Genomic DNA, 18763 nt, shown 5'->3' with positions numbered 1-18763 from the left:
AGAATTCATAGAAATTATGTATGCACAACATTGGGTGAGCAATGCCATTTCTCATGCCTGATTATGGAGGGTTATACAGAGATACACACAGAATGCCTGTGCTCAAAGGCTCAGGAAAGTGAAGCAGACACATCACAAGGGTAACTTCTGGGTGGTAAACGACACATGAAGGAGAACTAGCCAGACAAGAACAAAGACAGGGATGGAGAGCTGAATAATTAATAAGAATAACCAAAAAACATGCCCTAGAAAGGATCAGACAGAAAAGGCACATGAATGTGAAAGCATTTTGATGGTTAAAAATCACCCTGTAATTTCGCTTCAGCAGTGATTACTACAAGAGAAGTCACTCACCTTCTCCCTTAAATATAAAACTACGCCTCCCTCTTATCCAGCTCATGTTTTCAAATCCCAGCAATGTGATATCAACGCGCAGTTTGGCACCACTTTTCCAGATGCGACAGACATCATTCGGGCATATTCTAGAAACCAAGGGCACTGGAGGAGAGAAGTGTACCACTGAGAAAAACTCAAGGGCCAAGTAGAACACCTAAGCCAGGAAATCAGGATTCTGATTTAACAAAAGGAGGGGAGTGGCAAGATGGTGACCATCAAACAACTGGACGTCTTGGCTGTCATATCTACCATACAGGAAATCACTCTTGAAAAATAAAAATGAACCTTCCATTTCATTCATCAGAAAAAAAGTCTAAATAAATTTCCCAAGAGTATTCTTGATCCCGAAATGAGCCCCACTTTATAGTGGAGTCTGTCCCCACTATATAGGGTCTGTCCGTCTGGCCTTCCTCACTCACATATGCAACTCTTGCCATATGGCTGGGGCCTACCATATTGTAATATCCACCATTCAGGATATCAAATGTCTAAAGTACGCCACTTTTTTTTTTTTTTTGAGACGGAGTCTCGTTCAGTCGCCCAGGCTGGAGTGCAGTGGTAAGATCCTGGCTCACTGCAACCTCCGCCTCCTGGGTTCAAGCAATTCTCCCGCCTTAGCTTCCCGAGTAGCTGGGATTACAGGCACCCACCATCATGCCCGACTAATATTTGTATTTTTGTAGAGACGGGGTTTCACCATGTTGGCCAGGCTGGTCTTGAACTCCTGGCCTCAGGTGATCTTCCCACCTCAGTCTCCCAAAGTGCTGGGATTACAGGCGTGAGCCACCGCACCCAGCCTAAGTATGCCACTTTTTAACAAAACCTGAAATAAGAGTGACTATGTACCTTAGAAAAAAATTTCATTTCTCAAAACAATCTGAAGTTCTATTATATTATGTACTTTTATGTCATTTAAACATTTCATACAAATATGACTTCTTGCCTGAAAGGGAAGTCTGGAAATGGAAGCAGCTGAAACTTGGAAGTTAGGAGTTATCGTTAACTTATCTACAAGAAATAAAAGTAGAACATCTATGGAAATATACTGTCAGTCAATTGCCTATGTAATACTTTAGAGAAATATATCCATTTTGTTAAAAAAAAAAAAAAAGCTATTCTAGTATTCACCTCAACTTGTTTAGAATAACAAGTTTAAAAGAATCGAGCTAAATCACATAAGGAAATTAGTAAATTATGGTAAATCTACTTATTAAAATTCTAGCAATTTAAAGTGACATTTTGGGCCGGGTGCAGTGGCTCATGCCTGTAATGCCAGCACTTTGCGGGGCTGGGGCGGGTGGATCAGCTGAGGTCAGGAGTTCGAGACCAGCCTGGCCAACATAATGAAACCCCATCTCTACTAAAAATACAAAAATCAGGCTGGGCATGGTAGCTCATGCCTATAATCCCAGTACTTTGGGGGACTGGGGTGGGTGGATCACCTGAATTCAGGAGTTTGAGACCAGCCTGGCTAACATGGTGAAACTCCACTCTCTACTAAAAATACAAAAATTAGCTGGGCACAGTGGCATGCACCTGTAATCCCAGCTACTCAGGAGGCTGAGGCATGAGAATCGCTTGAATCTGGGAGACGAGGATTACAGTGAGCCAAGGTTGTGCCACTGCACTCCAGCCTGGGCAACAGAGTGAGACTCTGTCTCAAAAAAATAAAAATAAAGTGACATTTTAAAACTAATAATACAGATGGCAGCTATAAATGACAAAAGGAGGAAATGAAACTGCCTATATACTATCTTCATGAATGCTTGGGAGGAAAAGTCCTATGCATCGGGGGGAAGACTGGATGAAAAACACCCAAAGCATTAACAGTTGTGTTTAAATGGGACTATCGGTGATTATTTTTCCTTATTCTTCACTATGTATTTCCTTGATTAAAAAAAAAAAAAGTACACGTAACTTTTACAAAGGAAAAATAAACCTACATGCGAGCTAAGTAAATTTAGAAAGAGAAATAAATAACAAGCCCACAGCCACTCACCCCAGCTGGTGAATTCCCATTTCATCTGCACATAGAAATCCGGAGCCTGAAGGGAAGACAAAGGTTTAAAACAGATTACCCTTGGCACTATCAACACAACATAAGCAGGGGTTAACAGGGTTCTTAAAAACCCTGGGTTTAAAAAAAAAGAAAAGAGAAAATAAGAAGAAACAAAATGTAAGCCCCTAGCCGGGTGAGGTGGCTCATGCCAGTAATCCCAGCACTTTGGGAGGCTGAGGCGGGTGATCACTTGCGCTCAGGAATTTGAGACCGGCCTGGACAACATGGTGAAACCCTATCTCTACAAAAAATACAAAAAGTAGCTGCCTATGGTGGCTCACTCTAGTCTCAGCTACTCAGGAGGCTGAGGTGGGAGGATTGCTTGAGGCCAGGAGGTGGAGGCTACAGAGAGCCAAGATTGCACTATTGCACTCCAGCCTGGGTGACAGAGCGAGATAGTATATCAAAAAAAAAAAAAAAAAAAAAAAAAAAAAAAAACAAGTGTAAGCCCATTACTTATTATATATTAGAGTGTTATTTTGCCTCGATATAAAATATGTCTAGATGTTAAGAAAGTGAACAGATGGCTGGGCGCAGTGGCTCACACATGCCTGTAATCCCAGCATGTTGGGAGGCCGAGGTGGGTGGATCAGTTAAGGTCAGGAGTTCGAGGCCAGCCTGGCCAATATGGTGAAACCCCATTTGCACTACAAATACAAAACTTAGCTGGGCATGGTGGCACATGCCTGTAATCCCAGCCACTGGGGAGGCCGAGGCAGGAGAATCACTTGAACCTGGGAGACAGAGGTTGCAGTGAGGCGAGATCGCACTATTCCAGCCCAGGCGACAGTGCCAGACTCCGTATAAAAAAAAAAAAAAAAAAAAGAAAGAAAGAAAGAAAGTGAACAGAAAGAAAGAGGATAAGAGGACTGGAGGGGATAAAAGTCAAACCTGATTCAGGGATCCAGTCAGGTTCCTAACAGTAAGAGAAAGATGAGCCTGGGAAGATGGGCTTAAGCACTGCCAAGCAATATGGGTAACCATCTATTCTAGGCAAAGGGCAGGGAATGTCAATTCCATCCATTCAACGAGGAACTTGACTGTAAAAGGCTTTGTGTACTGGCAAGTGCTTCCTACTTATTGAACTGCTCTGTGAAACTGAAAGAGGTTGCTAGACTTCACTTCCTCAGGAAGTTGATTTTCCCTCCAGTTAACAGAACATTTTTCTCCACTTTCCTCTGAAACATGTAGAATTTGGCTTTCTAAAGTTTTAAACCACCAGAGCAGCCCTGTTTAGGATTATTTTCTTACCTACCATTCCTATAGGTTCCTAAAGACTCAGAAATCCAAGTTACCCTTCAAGAAGAGAAATGCTAGAAATTTCAGGTGTTCTTCTTGTTCCTACACACTTGCAAGGCTTTTCCATCATTTTTACCAAAGCACAGGGCAGGAGGGCCAAGAATCTACCCTGGAGTAAAATCTGCCAGCATTCTAATGATGAGCAAAGACAACCTCCAAGAGACAGGTGGTAAGAAAGGCTGGCATATGTTATAAGGAGATGCTGTTGAAAGACAAGACATTAATGACAGCTTCTGGAGCCGCTAAGTACACAGGTCATTTATGGGCTCTCTATAACTTAAAGCAAAGAATACAATTCAGTGCAGTCCATCGCAATGGACCAATATGAGTGAAAAAATGAAAATCCTTGACACTAAATTTTTTTTTTTTTTGAGATGAGTCTCGCTCTGTCACCCAGGCTGGAGTGCAGTGGCGCAATCTCGACTCACTGCAAGCTCCGCCTCCCAGGTTCACACCATTCTCCTGCCTTAGCCTCCCCAGTAGCTGGGACTACAGGTGCCCGCCACCATGCCCTGCTAATTTTTTGTATTTTCAGTAGAGACGGGGTTTCACCGTGTTAGTCAGGATGGTCTCAATTTCCTGACCTCGTGATCTGCCCTCCTTGGCCTTACAGGCATGAGCCACCATGCCCGGCCGACACTAAATTTTTTAAGTGAAGGGTGACCTCATGTTAAAAAAGTAATTTTCTACTTTGCCAAATGGGCAGATGATGTTTTTAGTTCCTCCTGCAGTTAAGTTAGGAAGAAAACAAGAAATCCATGTTATCTTTGCACACTCAAAAATACACACCTATTTTTAAAACAATGCATACAAATATTTCATATTTTATGGGAGATTTAACTGTAGTATATATGGGAAATGAATACCTTGGGCACGACTTAGCTTAGAAATTCTTTTTAGGCCAGGCACAGTGGCTCACGCCTCTAATCCCCACAATTTGGGAGGCCGAGGCGGGTGGATCACCTGAGGTCAGGAATTCGAGACCAGCCTGGCCAACATGATGAAACCCTGTCTCTACTAAAAATACAAAAAATTAGCTGACCGTGGTGGCACGCACCTGTAATCCCAGCTACTCAGGAGGCTGAGGCAAGAGAATCACTTGAACCTGGGAGGCGGAGGTTGCAGTGAGCTGAGATCATGCCATTGCACTCCAGCCTGGGCAATAAGAGTGAAACTCTGTCTCAAAAAAAAAAAAAAAAAGAAAAGAAATTCTTTTTAAAGATGGCTCAAAAAATGACCAACGATTGTCTTTTTCTTATTTTTATTTTTTTAGACAGAGTCTTGCTCTGTCACCAGGCTGGAGTGTAGTGGCACGATCTCGGCTTACGGCAAACTCCGCCTCCTGGGTTCAAGCAATTCTTCTGCCTCAGCCTCCCGAGTAAGTAGCTGGGACTACAGGTACATGCCACCACACCCAGCTAATTTTTGTATTTTTAGTAGAGACGGGGTTTCACCATATTAGCCAGGCTGGTCTCGAACTCCTGACCTCATGATCTGCCTGCTTTAGCCTCCCAAAGTGCTGGGATTACAGGCGTAAGCCACCGCGCCTGGCTGATTGTCTTATTTATAATAAAGTTGTTCCTTTTCTTGATAGAGCTATTAATTTTTCTCTATAAATGAATTAGGGCAATGGACAAAGGTCTCAAAATACTAATAGCTAGAAGTGACAAGACTGGCAAGGAAAAGTTGCACATGGACCTCTGAGCCTTAACAGGATCTGAAAATCCCTGCATAGTAAGTGATGCTTATCACAACTTCCTTAAGATTATTGATGCTCAGGAGGCTACTTTCAAGAAAACAGGCACCTAAACAAATTAACTGTTGTCCATTTTCCTTAAGTTTTAATTTTTACTTTATTATCATTTATTATTTTATTATTATATTTGTTATTATTATTTTAGGTCTTGCTCTGTTGCCCAGACTGGAGTGCAGGGGTGTGATCATGGCTCACTGCAGCCTCAACCTTCTAGGTTCAAGCAATCCTCCCACCCCAGCCTCTTCCCAAGTAGCTCAGACAACAGGTGTGCACTAGCATGTCTGATTAATTTTTCTTTTAGAGACAGAGTCTTGCTTTGTTTGGTGCCCAGGCCGGTCTCAAACTCCTGGGCTTAAGCAAATCCTCCTCCCTCAGCCTTCCAAAGTGCTGGGAATATAGGCACGAGCCACTATGCCTGGTTGAATTATAATCTTTAAATAGTACTTAAAAGGGTAAGCCCAGTGACTTAGAAGTGTAATTTGTGAAAGACCTCACACTTCTACAAATTAGAAGGGCAAGGAACAATGTGATTGGTATTCAGTATTTCATATTCATGAATCAGAAAACTCTTTAGGAAGGCACACAAGGATGTCAAACTGTGTCTCCAGTAATTGTATCAGCATTTAGCTCAGATTATAGCCTGAACACATTTTCATGAATACCTCGAGAATTTTCTGGAGCAGCTCGGGAACTCCCTCAAGGGCCATGGATGTGTTGTGGTAGTCTCGATGTTGAAGAACTGTGTATACCATCTCAGGATCGCCAGTGCTCACAGCCTCATGTAAAACTGGAAAACAAAAGGGTGAAATTTAATTCTCATACTCTCTGACAAATTCCAAAACCAGGCTGAAAAAGTATCTAGATCAAAGACAGTATTTTCTTCAGAAGAAAAGGGCTGCAGTCCAACCTTACCATGATGATCATGACTTCTGATTGCTAGCTCTTCACTGAGTAAAAAACATAGAGTACCCTTAGTATCTTGATCAAACCCCTTCCACCTCTCCCCACCCCTCTTCTTACCACTGGTTCCGAAATCCTGACAATGTGTTTAGAGAGCTGGCTTTAACTATACGATCACACAACATGTAACTGTGGTTATATGTAGACCTGGCAGGCAGGGCTTGGCCTACCGTATCCCTGCTCAGTCAATACAAAATTACTCTGACCAATGGTAGAAGAGCTTACGAACAAGTGGAATGCCAGGATTTCCCAGGAAGAGGCTACTTTTAGCCACAATTTATTTTTGATTTTTGCCTATTTTGATGGATTCAATGGAGGTAACCATATTCCTCAAGGGAAAACCAGCCTCCATGTTCATGTACGGTGGAAGAAGTTTGCACTGAGAGCTATTTCTGGATGAGGAGTCATTCTCTACCGAGGGTTTCTGGCTTGGGACACAACCTGTATCATCCTGGGCTCCCATTTCCTTGTCCCCATCCTTTGTCCCAAGAGAGAAATCTTAAGATAAAGATGACTCTGAGGAAAAGTATGATTGAGACTGGCCTTTATTCAGAAAGATAAACCAAAATGAATGACCTTCTTTTTGAGACAAGGTCTCGCTCTATTGCCCAGGGTGGAGGGCAGTGACGCAATCACAGTTCACTGCAGTGTCAACCTCCCTGGGCTCAGGTGATCCTACCCCCTCAGCCTCCCTAGTACCTGGGACTACAGACATGCACCACCGCACCTGGCTAATTTTCGTATTTTTTTGTAGAGACAGGGTTTCACCATGTTGCCCAGAAGGACTTTAAATTATTGTAAAAGTATACTTACCTGTCCATCCTTGGCGATTTTCTTTTGTCACATCTGCTTTATGTCGGAGTAAGACTCGAGCAGATTCCAAATGTCCCAAGGAAACAGCAAGATGCAGTAATGTTCGACCTCGTGGGTCCACAGCCTCCACATTCTGTGAAAGAAACACGGGCATTTATATAACTGGATGTATTACATTAAAATAGGGAAATGTGTTTGACAGATATTTCAAGTACAAAAAATGGAAAACATATTTATGCATTAATTAGAGCAACACATGTAAGAAGGTTATGTTTGCATTTGGGCACAATTAAAATACGAATTTGGGGATTATATATAAAGATGATAGTTACTGAATTCCTTTTTCTGTCAAGTTAAGTGCCTAATAAATAAATGTTGGCAACAGGCCCCAGATCATCCAACACAACTTTAAGCTCTTGACAGCACTTAAATTAAGTCTAAATAAGGCCAGGAGCTTTCATGAAATGCAATCACAGGACAACACAGAACATGGGGGATTTCTCAAGCACATATCAGCATTCAAGTCTAGAACAGGAAGTACAGGACTTCAGTCAAAACTGAAAGCACAGAAGATAATTTGGGTCAGAATAAAATTACATTCTCTAGCTGGATTCCCACCAAAACTCCACTCTCATTATTGTGTATTGAGTTCCACACGCCCTGAAGTAGCACGTAAACTCCAGCAGCATGTGTGGGTCCTTCAGACCACAAGCATGATCTGCCGGGCACGTATGTGGGTCTACTCACAGAGAAATAGGCAAGCGCACATGCGTCACTTCCGTCCATCCCATCGAGGGTTTTCTTCCCCATGCTAGACATGCACACCTGGCTCTTACCTCTTCATTCCTATTCTGCCACTCTTGCCCCCTTTTTGGCACCTGTACCGCGTCTCCAGAGCCATGCAGCAATTTCTCTAGTGTGAGCTAAGTCTCAAGGCCTGGGCGCTGCCTGCAAAAATGTGACTCTGAAAGTTCTTTCAAGGATACTATAAACTGCCATGGACTTTTGGAAGGTACAACTTTTTTTTTTTTTTTTAAACAAGGTCTCACTCTGTCACCCAGGCTGGTGTGCAGTGGCGTGATCACAGCTTACTGCAGCCTTGACCTCTTGGGCTCAAGAGATCCTCCCATATCAGCCTCCCTAGTAGCTGGGATTAAAGGCATAAGCCACCATGCCCAGCCTGTAAAAACTTTTTAAATGCCATAATACATCTTAGAAAATGTGCTTTATTTTTATTTGAGATGCTAGCTGTTATTCAGGTACTACTCCTGCAGTCTCTGAAGATACACAGAAAGTGCCACTTACGAAAGTGAAGCAGGATCATGGGTAAACTGCCACAATCCAATAGCTATCAAACCTCCCTGTTTTGGGAAAACTACGTCATGGCTATTATAGTGAAGATAACTCTTACTGAGGAATAAGAAACATGGTTGAAGACATCTGCTAGCTGAATATAAGTCCTCCTGGACCAATCCCAGGCCTCAGTGTTCCCCCAGTGCTAAAATACCTTCCTATCTCCTGGAGCCCAGTCCACATATCTCCCATGATTCCCTGACTCTTCCCAAGGTTATGACTTGTCCATCGCACCAAAGAGATGGAGAAGTCCAAAGGGTAGCATCCAAGTCATATTAACGTCTTCTAGATTCTCTTACTCTAGTCTCTAACTTGCATTAAATATTTTCTTAAAAGTAACAAGATGATGAACTTATGAACTATGAATTCAGTTGAAGTTTAGCAGGAAAGAAATAATTAGCGAACTCATTATCTTCCTACACATCTATTACATAAACTAAGTATTTTCTTACCTAACAAATTCAATCGAAATGAAAGGTGCTAGGTTTAGCACACTACCTGCCACAGGGGAGGTGTGTAAAAATGTTTATCATGGGAAAGGGGAAACTACTTACTACAATTCACACCCCAGAGCAAAACTAAAAGCACAGAGTAAGGATTAACACTCAAACTCAGCCAGGCACGGTGGCTCACGCCTGTAATCCCAGCACTTTGGGAGGCCGAGGCAGATGGATCATCTGAGTCAGGAGTTCGAGACCAACCTGACCAACATGGTGAAACCCTATCTCTACTACAAATACAAAAATTAGCCAGGCAAGGTGGTGAGCGCCTATATTGTCCCAGCTACTCGGGAGGCTGAGGCAGGAGAATCGCTTGAACCCGGGAGGCAGAGGTTGCAGTGAGCCGAGATCACGCCACTGCACTCCAGCCTGGGTGACAGAGCGAGACTCCCGTCTCAAAAACAAAACAAAACAACAACAACAAACAAAAAACACTCAAACTCCTAGGCAACAGTTAGAGATGACGCACAAAATAAAAGCCAAATACATTACAATGTTAACTTTTTTTCTAGTTGGGACCATAGAGGAGCACCTATGGATAAGACAGAGCAGCACACTTTTATTGGATAACTGTAACTCTTCAGACCTTCTGCACCTCTCTCATCTGAAGTAAAAGGCAGTGGAAAAAAAAAAATGCTGTAATTGTATTATGGTGACAGTGTGATTTTAAAACAATAAGTGAATAAAGAGTAGAGGGGGAATGAGTAAAATAGAGAAGAGAAAACAATAGAGAAAATCAACAAAACCAAAAGTTGGTTCTTGGAGAATGTCAGCAACATTGACGAACATTTAGTTAGATAGACCAGGGAAAAATGAGAGAAGACTTAAGTTACTAAAATCAGGAATTAAAGATGGAATATTATTAGCAACTCTACAGAAATAAAAGGGATTATAAAAGAAAACTATGGGCCGGGAGCGTTGGCTCATGCCTGTAATCCCAATACTTTGGGAGGCCAAGACAGGTGGATCACTAGAGGTCGGGAGTTCGAGACCAGCCTGACCAACATGGAGAAACCCCATCTCTACTAAAAATACAAAATTAGCTGGGCGTGGTGGTGCATGCCTGTAGCCCCAGCTACTCGGGAGGCTGAGGCAGGAGAATTACTTGAACCCAGGAGGCGGATGTTGAGGCGAGCCGAGATTGTGCCATTGTACTCCAGCCTGGGCAACAAGAGTGAAACTTCATCTCAAAAATAAATAAATAAATAAAAGAAGACTATGAACAACTGTATGCCAACAAATTAGACAACTTAGATGAACAAGATAAATCCCTACAGAAATGCAAACTAGCAAAACTGACTCAAAAAGAAACCGAAAATCTGAATAAGTTTATAACAAGAAATTGAATTAGTAATTTTAAAACTGCCCAGCAAAAAAATGCAGGCCCAGATGGTTTTTTTGTTCTGTTTTGTTTGAGATTGAGTCTCGCTCTGTCGCCCAGGCTGGAGTATAGTGGCACAATCTCAGCTCACTACAACCTCCGCCTCCCAGGTTCAAGTGATTTCTTGTGCCTCAGCCTCCTGAGTAGCTGGGATTATAGGTGCCCACCACCACACCTGGCTAATTTATGTACTTTTGGTAAAACTGGGGTTTTGCCATGTTGGCCAGGCTGGTCTTGAACTCCTAACCTCATATGATCTGCCCACCTCAGCCTCCCAAAGTGCTGGGATTACAGGTATGAGCCACCATGTCTGGCCTTCACTGGTGAATTCTATGAAACATCTAAAGAAGAATTAATACCAATGTCTCACAAACTCTTTCAATAAATAGACGAAGAAGGAAAACTTTTCAATTCATTTTATGAACCCACTATTATCCCGATGACAAATGCTTCATAAGAAAAGAAAACCACACACTAATATCTCTTATGATGTAGATGCAAAAATCCTCAACAATATACTGGCAAACTAAATTCAGCAACGTATAAAAAGGGTATTTTATACTATGACCAACTGAGACTTATCCTACAAATAGAAGAATGGTATAACTTTAGATAGTCAATTAACGTATCACACCATATCACGGGATAAAACAAAAATACACGATCATCTCAACAGCTGCAGCAAAAACATCTGACAAAACTCCAACATCCCTTCATGATTAAAAGAAAAAAAAACAAACTCTCAACAAACTAGGAATAAAAGGAAACTTCCTCAAAGAGCATCTCTAAACAACCCACAACTAACATCATAGTTAATGGCGAAAGACTGGATGCTTCCCCTCTAAGATGAGGAACAAGATGAGGATGTCCTCTTTCACCACATCTATTCAACGTTGTACTAGAGATTCTAACCACGGCAACTGGGCAAGACAAAGAAATAAAAAGCATCCAGAATGGAAAGGAAGATGACATGATCTTGTGCATAAAATCATAAGGAATCTACCAAAAAACTATTAGAACTATTAAATGAGTTCAGCAAGGTTGCAGGACACAAGATCAATAACTAATCAATTATATTTCTATATACTTGTAATGAGCAACTCAAAATGAAATTAAGAAAACAATTCCATCTATAATAGCATCAAAAAAATAAAACATTTAGGAATAAATATAACAAAATAAATATAAAGCTTACATACTCTTAAAATCATAAAACATTGTTTAAAAAAATTTAAAGAAGACCTGGCCAGGTGTGGTGGCTCACGCCTATAATCCCAGCACTTGGGAGGCTGAGGAGGGCAGATCACCTGAGGTTGGGAGTTTGAGACCAGTCTGACCAACATGTAGTCTACTAAAACTACAAAATTAGCAGGGCATGGTGGCGCATGCCTGTAATTCCAGCTACTTGGGAGGCTGAGGCAGGAGAATCGCTTGAACCTGGGAAGTGGAGGTTGCAGTGAGCCAAGATTTCACCACTGCATTTCAGCCTGGGCAACAACAGTGAAAACTCCATCTTTAAAAAAAAAAAAAAAAAAAAAACCCATAAAATTAAAGAAGACCTAAGTAAATTGAAAAACATCCTCATGCTCATGGTTTAAAAGACAGTATTGTTAAAATGACAAAACTCTCCAAACTGAGGTATAGATTCAATTCAACTCCTATCAAAATCTCAGCTGGCTTTTTGCAGACATTGACAAGCTGATCTTAGAATTCATATGGAAATGCAAGAAACCTAGAATGGCCACCTTGAAGAGAGAGGTCTGAGAACTCACATTTCACGTTTGCCAATTTCAAAACGTACTACACAAAGCTACAGCAATCAAGACAATGTGGTACTGGCATAAGGACAGACATACAGGTCAATGGAATACAATTTAGAGTCCAGAAATAAACCCACACATTTATGGTCATTTATTTTCAACGAGGGTGCCAAAATAATTCATTGGGAAAGAACTGTCCTTTCAACAAGTGCCGCTTGAACAACTGAATATCTACATGCAAAAAACCAAAATTTTGGCTGGGCTCAATGGCTCACGGCCGTAATCCCAGCACTTTGGGAGGCCGAGGCGGGAGGATCACCTGAGGTAGGGAGTTTGAGATCAGCCTGATCAACATGGAGAAACTCCGTCTCTACTAAAAATACAAAATTAGCAGGGCGTGATGGTGCATGCCTGTAATTCCAGCTACTCAGGAGGCTGAGGCAGGAGAATTGTTTGAATCTGGGAGGCGGAGGTTGTGGTGAGCCGAGATCACACCATTGCACTCCAGCCTGGGCAACAAGAGTGAAATTCCATCTCAAAAAAAAAAAAAAAAAAAAAAAAAAGGACAACCTATGGAATGGGAGAAAATATTTGCAAATCACATACTGATAAAGGCCTACTATCCAGAATATACAAAGAACCTTTACAACTCAACAAATCAAATAACTCAGTTTTTAAATGGGCAAAGGATTTGAGTAGACATTTCTCCAAGGAAGATACACAAATTGCCAATAAGCACACGAAAAGATGCTCAACATCAGTAATCATAAGATAAATGCAAATCAAAACCACAATGAGATGCCACTTCACACCCACTAGGATGGGTACAAACAAAACAACAGGTAATACCAAGTGTTGCCAAGGATGTGAAGAAACTGGAACCCTCATACACTGCTGGTGGAAATGTAAAACAGTGCAGCCACTTTGATAAATTGTTGGCAGTTCCTCAAAAAGTTAAACGTAGAGTAACTACATGACCCAGGAATTCCTCTCCAAGGTATATACCCAAGATAAATGAAAACATATACCCATACAAAAACTTATACATGGGGCTGGGTATGGTGGCTCACACCTGTAATCCCAGCACTTTGGGAGGCTAAGGTGGGCTGATCACTTGAGGTCAGGAGTTCAAGACCAGCCTGGCCAACATGGTGAAACCCCATCTCTACTAAAAATAAAAAAATGAGCCAGGCATGGTGGTGCGCATCTGTAATCCCAGCTGCTAGGGAGGCTGAGACAAGAGAATCACTTAAACCCAGGGGGCAGAGGTTACAGTGAGCTGAGATCGTGCCACTGCACTCCAGCCTGGGCAACCAAGCAAGACTGTCTCAAAAAAAAGAAACCCACAAAAACACATACACAAATACACCCAGCAGCATTATTCATAATAGCCAAAAAGTGGGGACAACCCAAATGTCAATCAACTGACAAATGGAGAAACATTTTTGTCTAACAAAACATAGTACATCCATGCAATGGGATATACTCAGTGATAAAAAGGAATTAAGTACCTGAAACATGCCACAACGTAGATGAACCTCCAAAACATTATGCTAAGTGAAAGAAAAAACAAAAGGCCACATACGATTCTATTTATATAAAATGTCCAGAATAGGCAAATCTAGAGACAAGAAGTAGGTTAGCAGATTGCCTGGCGCTGGAGGGGTTGGGGAGAAATGAGGAGTGACCGTTACAGGTATGGGGTTTCTTTTTCGGGTGAGGAAAATGTTACAGGCTGGGTGCAGTGGCTAACACCTGTAATCTCAGCACTTTGGCAGGCCAAGGCGGGAGGACTGCTTGAGCCCAGGAGTTTGAGGCCAGTCTGGGCAACACAGGGACACATTTTCTCCACAAAAAAATCTTTAAAAATTAGCCAAATGTGGTAGCGCTGGCTTGTAGTCCTAGCTATTTGGGAGGCTGAGGTGGATCGCTTAAGCCCAGAAGGTCAAGGGTACAGTGAGCTGTGATCGTGCCAACCTAGGAAAGAGAGTGAGACCCTGTCTCAAAAACAACACCAAAAAAAAAAAGAAAAGAAAAGAAAAACAAAAATTCTGAAATTTGACAGTAGTGATAGTTGTACAACTCAGCAAATATACTAAAAACCATTGAATAACCTTTAAATGTAGATTATATAAGTGAACTATAATATCTCAATAAAAATGTTTTGAAAATCAATGTGTATGTTTATATATAATACATAAAATGAAATCTCTCATGTACTGTTTGACAAGTTGCTTAATTCCTCCTGAGCTTCAGTGTGCTCGCTTGTAAAACTGAACAATAAAAAAACACCTACCTTACAGTTCTTACAAGGGGAAAGGCCTTAACTTAGCACAGTGCTTGACACCACAGTAAGCGCTGAGAAGAGTTATCTGTTATTATCATACGCCCACACTATGTAGTTTCATATAGCTGTCACTTTCTTCCTAAAAGGGATTTGCTCAAATTACATTACAGTTAATAGTGGGGCTTAGAATCTTCAACTAATAATATGAGTTCAGAGAACAAGGACTTTCAGAATTTAGCTGGAATTCACTTTTTTTTTTTTTTTGAGACAGTTTCCCTCTTGTTGCCCAGGCTGCAGTGCAATGGCCCAATCTCAGCTCACGGCAACCTCCGCCTCCCAGGTTCAAGCAATTCTCCTGCCTCAGCCTCCCTAGTAGCTGGGATTACAGGCATATACCATGCTCGGCTAATTTTGTATTTTTAGTAGAGACGGGGTTTCTCCATGTTGAGGGTGGTCTCGAACTCCCAACCTCAGGTGATCCACCCGCCTCAGCCTCCCAAAGTGCTGGGATCACAGGCGTGAGCCACTGCGCCCAGCTGGAATTCACTTTTGAATTGAAACTGATCATTTAGGTTTTTAAGTTTCTTTAGCCATGAGTTATACCCAAATAAAAATACCCATCCTCCTTTAGGAGTTTCCTTCCTATTTGCTCATTTCAGCCCATCCACTTTTCTTGCTCAAAAGCCTTAAAAAAAAAAATTGAGACAGAGTCTCACACTATCACCAGGGCTGGAGTGTAACGGCGCAATTTTGGCTCACTGCAACCTTTGCCTCCTGGGTTCAAGCGATTCTCCTGCCTCAGTCTCCCAAGTAGCTGGGATTACAGGCACCCGCCACCATGCCCGGCTATTTTTCTGTATTTTTAGCAAAGATGGGGTTTCACTATGTTGGCCAGGCTAGTCTTGAACTCTTGACCTCGTGATCCACCTGCCTTGGCCTCCCAAAATGCTGGGAGTACAGGCATGAGCCACTATGCCTAGCCAAAAAAAAATTTTTTTTTAAGGAGACGGAGTCTTACTATGTTCGCCAGGCTGGTCTTAAACTCCTGTCCTCAAGCACTGCCTCATCTCAGCCTCCTCAATCAAGCCTTCTTTACTATCTTTCCATCCTCCTGCTGAGCTCTGAGGCCAGGCTGCAGAACCAGATAACCGGGCGCCCCTTCCAGCTTCCCCACTAGCCTCAAGTGAATTCTCAGATCCCCTGTGCCTTGGTACCTGGCATGCAGGAAGCGCTTCATAAACTCACTGTTACCTTTAGGGGGCCTCCAGCAAGAGGCTGCTGGCTAGTCCTCCTTTCAACAGTCAACCGCCCTCACTCCTCTTCATTCTCAGACCATCTTGGTCCTCTGTGGGGCCTCCACCCTGAGTCAGTGGGAACAGGAATCTTGAGGCCAGTTTCCGAAGGTGAGCCTGAGCCCCTGATGACCAAGGGGGCACATGCGGAGAGCAGGCTCTAGGCTCTTCATCTTGGATGCCTAGTCCATGGCTCAGTGACGTGAATCTGTGCCCAGGGGCCTCACCTGGCCTGCTCCGTAGTGGGAACCCCAGGAACGTCCTCCTCTTACCTAGGTGCTGTGCTTTTCACCTGCTGGCTTCCTAACAGGGAGCCTGGCTCTAGAGTCAGGCGTCATCTGCCACCCTCCACCTCACACAACCCAGGTTTTCCAAGCCTGTCTAAGGTACACTGACTCACCTTTGTATCTGTCCCCTTCAGTGTTCATGTCTCAGCATCAGTAAGAGGGCCAAAGAAGTTTAACATTTGCTAAGTGGCAAATGACATAAGCAGAACACAGATAGTTTCAACTTCAGCAACCAAGTTCAAGGCCCCACTGAATATTAATGAGCTGATGGGTTAAGAGGCACTTTATTAAATGCCTCTGCTGATCAAACGAAGGCCTGAAATAATCTCGTAGTTGGCAGAGTTACACAACTGCCCGCTATTAGTGAGACAGTGGGATTGGGGCTGGCTCACACACACTCAGAAACATGTGCTTATCCTCTTCATCTGGATAAACTTGATTCTTTCTTGTGTTGCTGTTCCTGGAACAGGAACAAAAAACCTGGAAAAAAATCCTTACAGCTATCGGTGTACATGCTCCAAGTCTCAATCCGGTGACAGAGGGAATGAGAAAACTGGCAGCAGAAACTCACCAGCAAACAAAACATTAAGGGAAACAGCCACTTTATTGCTGCGGTGATAAGAATTTTTTGGTTTTTGAGTTGGAGTCTCGCTCTGTCTCCCAGCCTGGAGTGCAGTGGCACGATCTTGGCTCACTGCAACCTCGGCCTCCTGGGTTCAAGTGATTCTCCTGCCTCAGCCTCCTGAGTAGCTGGGATTACAGACGCATGCCACCACACCTGGCTATTTTTTTTTTTTTTTTGAGACGGAGTCTCACTCTGTCGCCCAGGCTGGAGTGCAGTGGCTGGATCTCAGCTCACTGCAAGCTCCGCCTCCCAGGTTTATGCAATTCTCCTGCATCAGCCTCCCGAGTAGCTGGGACTACAGGCGCCCGCCACCTCGCCCGGCTAGTTTTTTGTATTTTTTAGTCGAGACGGGGTTTCACCGTGTTAGCCAGGATGGTCTCGATCTCCTGACCTCGTGATCCGCCCGTCTCGGCCTCCCAAAGTGCTGGGATTACAGGCTTGAGCCACCGCGCCCGGCCTAGTTTTGTATTTTTAGTAGAGACGGGGTTTCTCTATGTTGGTCAGGCTGGTCTCGAACTCCTGACCTCAGGTGATCCACCCACCTCAGCCTCCCAAAGTGCTGGGATTCCAGGCATGAGTCACCGCAACTGGCCTTAAGAATTTTTTGTTTTTAATTATGCAATCAATACATCTTCCTTGTAGAAAAACTGGAATATAGAGAAAAGAAGCTTAATCCCCAGGTTTACAAATGATGATTACAATAGCAGCAGCTACCGGTAAATATTGTTTCCAATTACCATATGCCTGCACTTTCAGGTCCATTATCTTCCTTATTTATTCTCCATAATCTTGAAATAAAGTCATTTTTACTGAAAGAAGTATAGTAGGGGTTAAGAATACAGGATTTGGGCAGGGCACAGTGGCTCACACCTGGAATCCCAGCACTTTGGGAAGTTGAGGCAGGCGGATGACTTGAGTTCAGGAGTTCAAGACCAGTCTGGGCACCAAAAGAAGCAGATGCCTAAAAACCAAAATTGGTCAATTTTAAAGTGTCCTAGCTGAGTCTTAGAGTTTTTACCTCTGTACCATGTCTAGTAACAGAAAAGGAATTAAATTATCAGTATACTAAAATGCCTAATGGTGAATCATTTAGTCTGAGGGCATATGTCATATTTCCTTAACTCTTAAATAGTTGCCCTGTCACCTAATTAAGAACGATGACTCTCACAAAAGTTTATCGTATCTGGAATTCTTTTTAAATGAAAAATGTCCGGGCACAGTGGCTCATGCCTGTAATCCCAGCACTTTGGGAGGTAGAGGCAGGCGGACTGCTTGAGGCCAGGGGTTGAAACCAGCATGGCCAACATGATGAAATACCATCTCCACTAAAAATACAAAAATTAGCCTGTAATCCCAGCTACTAAGGAGGCTGAGGCAGGAGAATCGCTGGAACCTGGGAGGCAAAGGCTACAGTGAGCTGAGATTACGCCACTGCACTCCAGTCTGTATGACAGATCGAGACTCCATCTCAAAAAGAAAAGAAAAAAAAAGAAAGAGAAGAAAAGAGGGTAATTTTGGACTCTTGGTGGGGGCTCAACCACCTTAAATACGGCAGGTTGCAAGCACACAGCTTGCAGTACCCATTCACCAAATGGAGTAATGCTAAACTGTCTCAATTTTTGTCAACCGTAAGACAACCAACGCTCCTCTTCCTCTACAATTTCTTGAAAATTATAGCACCAATTTCGAGTCATTCAAAAACCAGGTCTGTAAGACACTGGATAAAATGTATGAAGCCAACAAGAACAACCATACTAGATTTCAGAGATAATCACAAATCCTCATCCTGTTAAGTTTGTTAGCTTGAAACTTCAGGGCACCAATACCTCCCAGAATTGTTGGGATACTTTAAAAGCAGTTTCTCGGCCGGGCGTGGTGGCTCACGCCTGTAATCCCAGCACTTTGGGAGGCTAAGGCAGGCGGATCACCTGAGGTCGGGAGTTCGAGACCAGCCTGACCAACATGGAGAAACCCTGTCTCTACTAAAAATACAAA

General features: G+C 42.9%; 1 protein-coding gene across 1 annotated transcript in view; it reads right to left on the bottom strand.

The window, feature by feature from the left end:
• The window catches only part of ANKRD13A (ankyrin repeat domain 13A), a 28802-nt gene extending 21383 nt beyond the window's left edge, over nucleotides 1-7419 (bottom strand). Inside the window, exons 1-4 of the mRNA XM_011997852.1 lie at nucleotides 7284-7419; nucleotides 6173-6297; nucleotides 2396-2441; nucleotides 355-498 (exon numbers count right to left, since the gene is read on the bottom strand). Of these exons, the coding sequence (XP_011853242.1) occupies nucleotides 355-498; nucleotides 2396-2441; nucleotides 6173-6262 (280 nt within the window). The 5' untranslated portion in view covers nucleotides 6263-6297; nucleotides 7284-7419. The remainder of the gene's footprint in view (nucleotides 1-354; nucleotides 499-2395; nucleotides 2442-6172; nucleotides 6298-7283) is intronic.
• Nucleotides 7420-18763: the final 11344 nt, after the last annotated feature.

Source organism: Mandrillus leucophaeus, unplaced genomic scaffold (genome assembly GCF_000951045.1).
Source record: "Mandrillus leucophaeus isolate KB7577 unplaced genomic scaffold, Mleu.le_1.0 Scaffold55, whole genome shotgun sequence".
NCBI lineage: Eukaryota > Metazoa > Chordata > Mammalia > Primates > Cercopithecidae > Mandrillus > Mandrillus leucophaeus.
The sequence above is the reverse complement of the archived record's forward strand: the minus strand, read 5'-3'. Positions and strand labels throughout refer to the sequence as shown.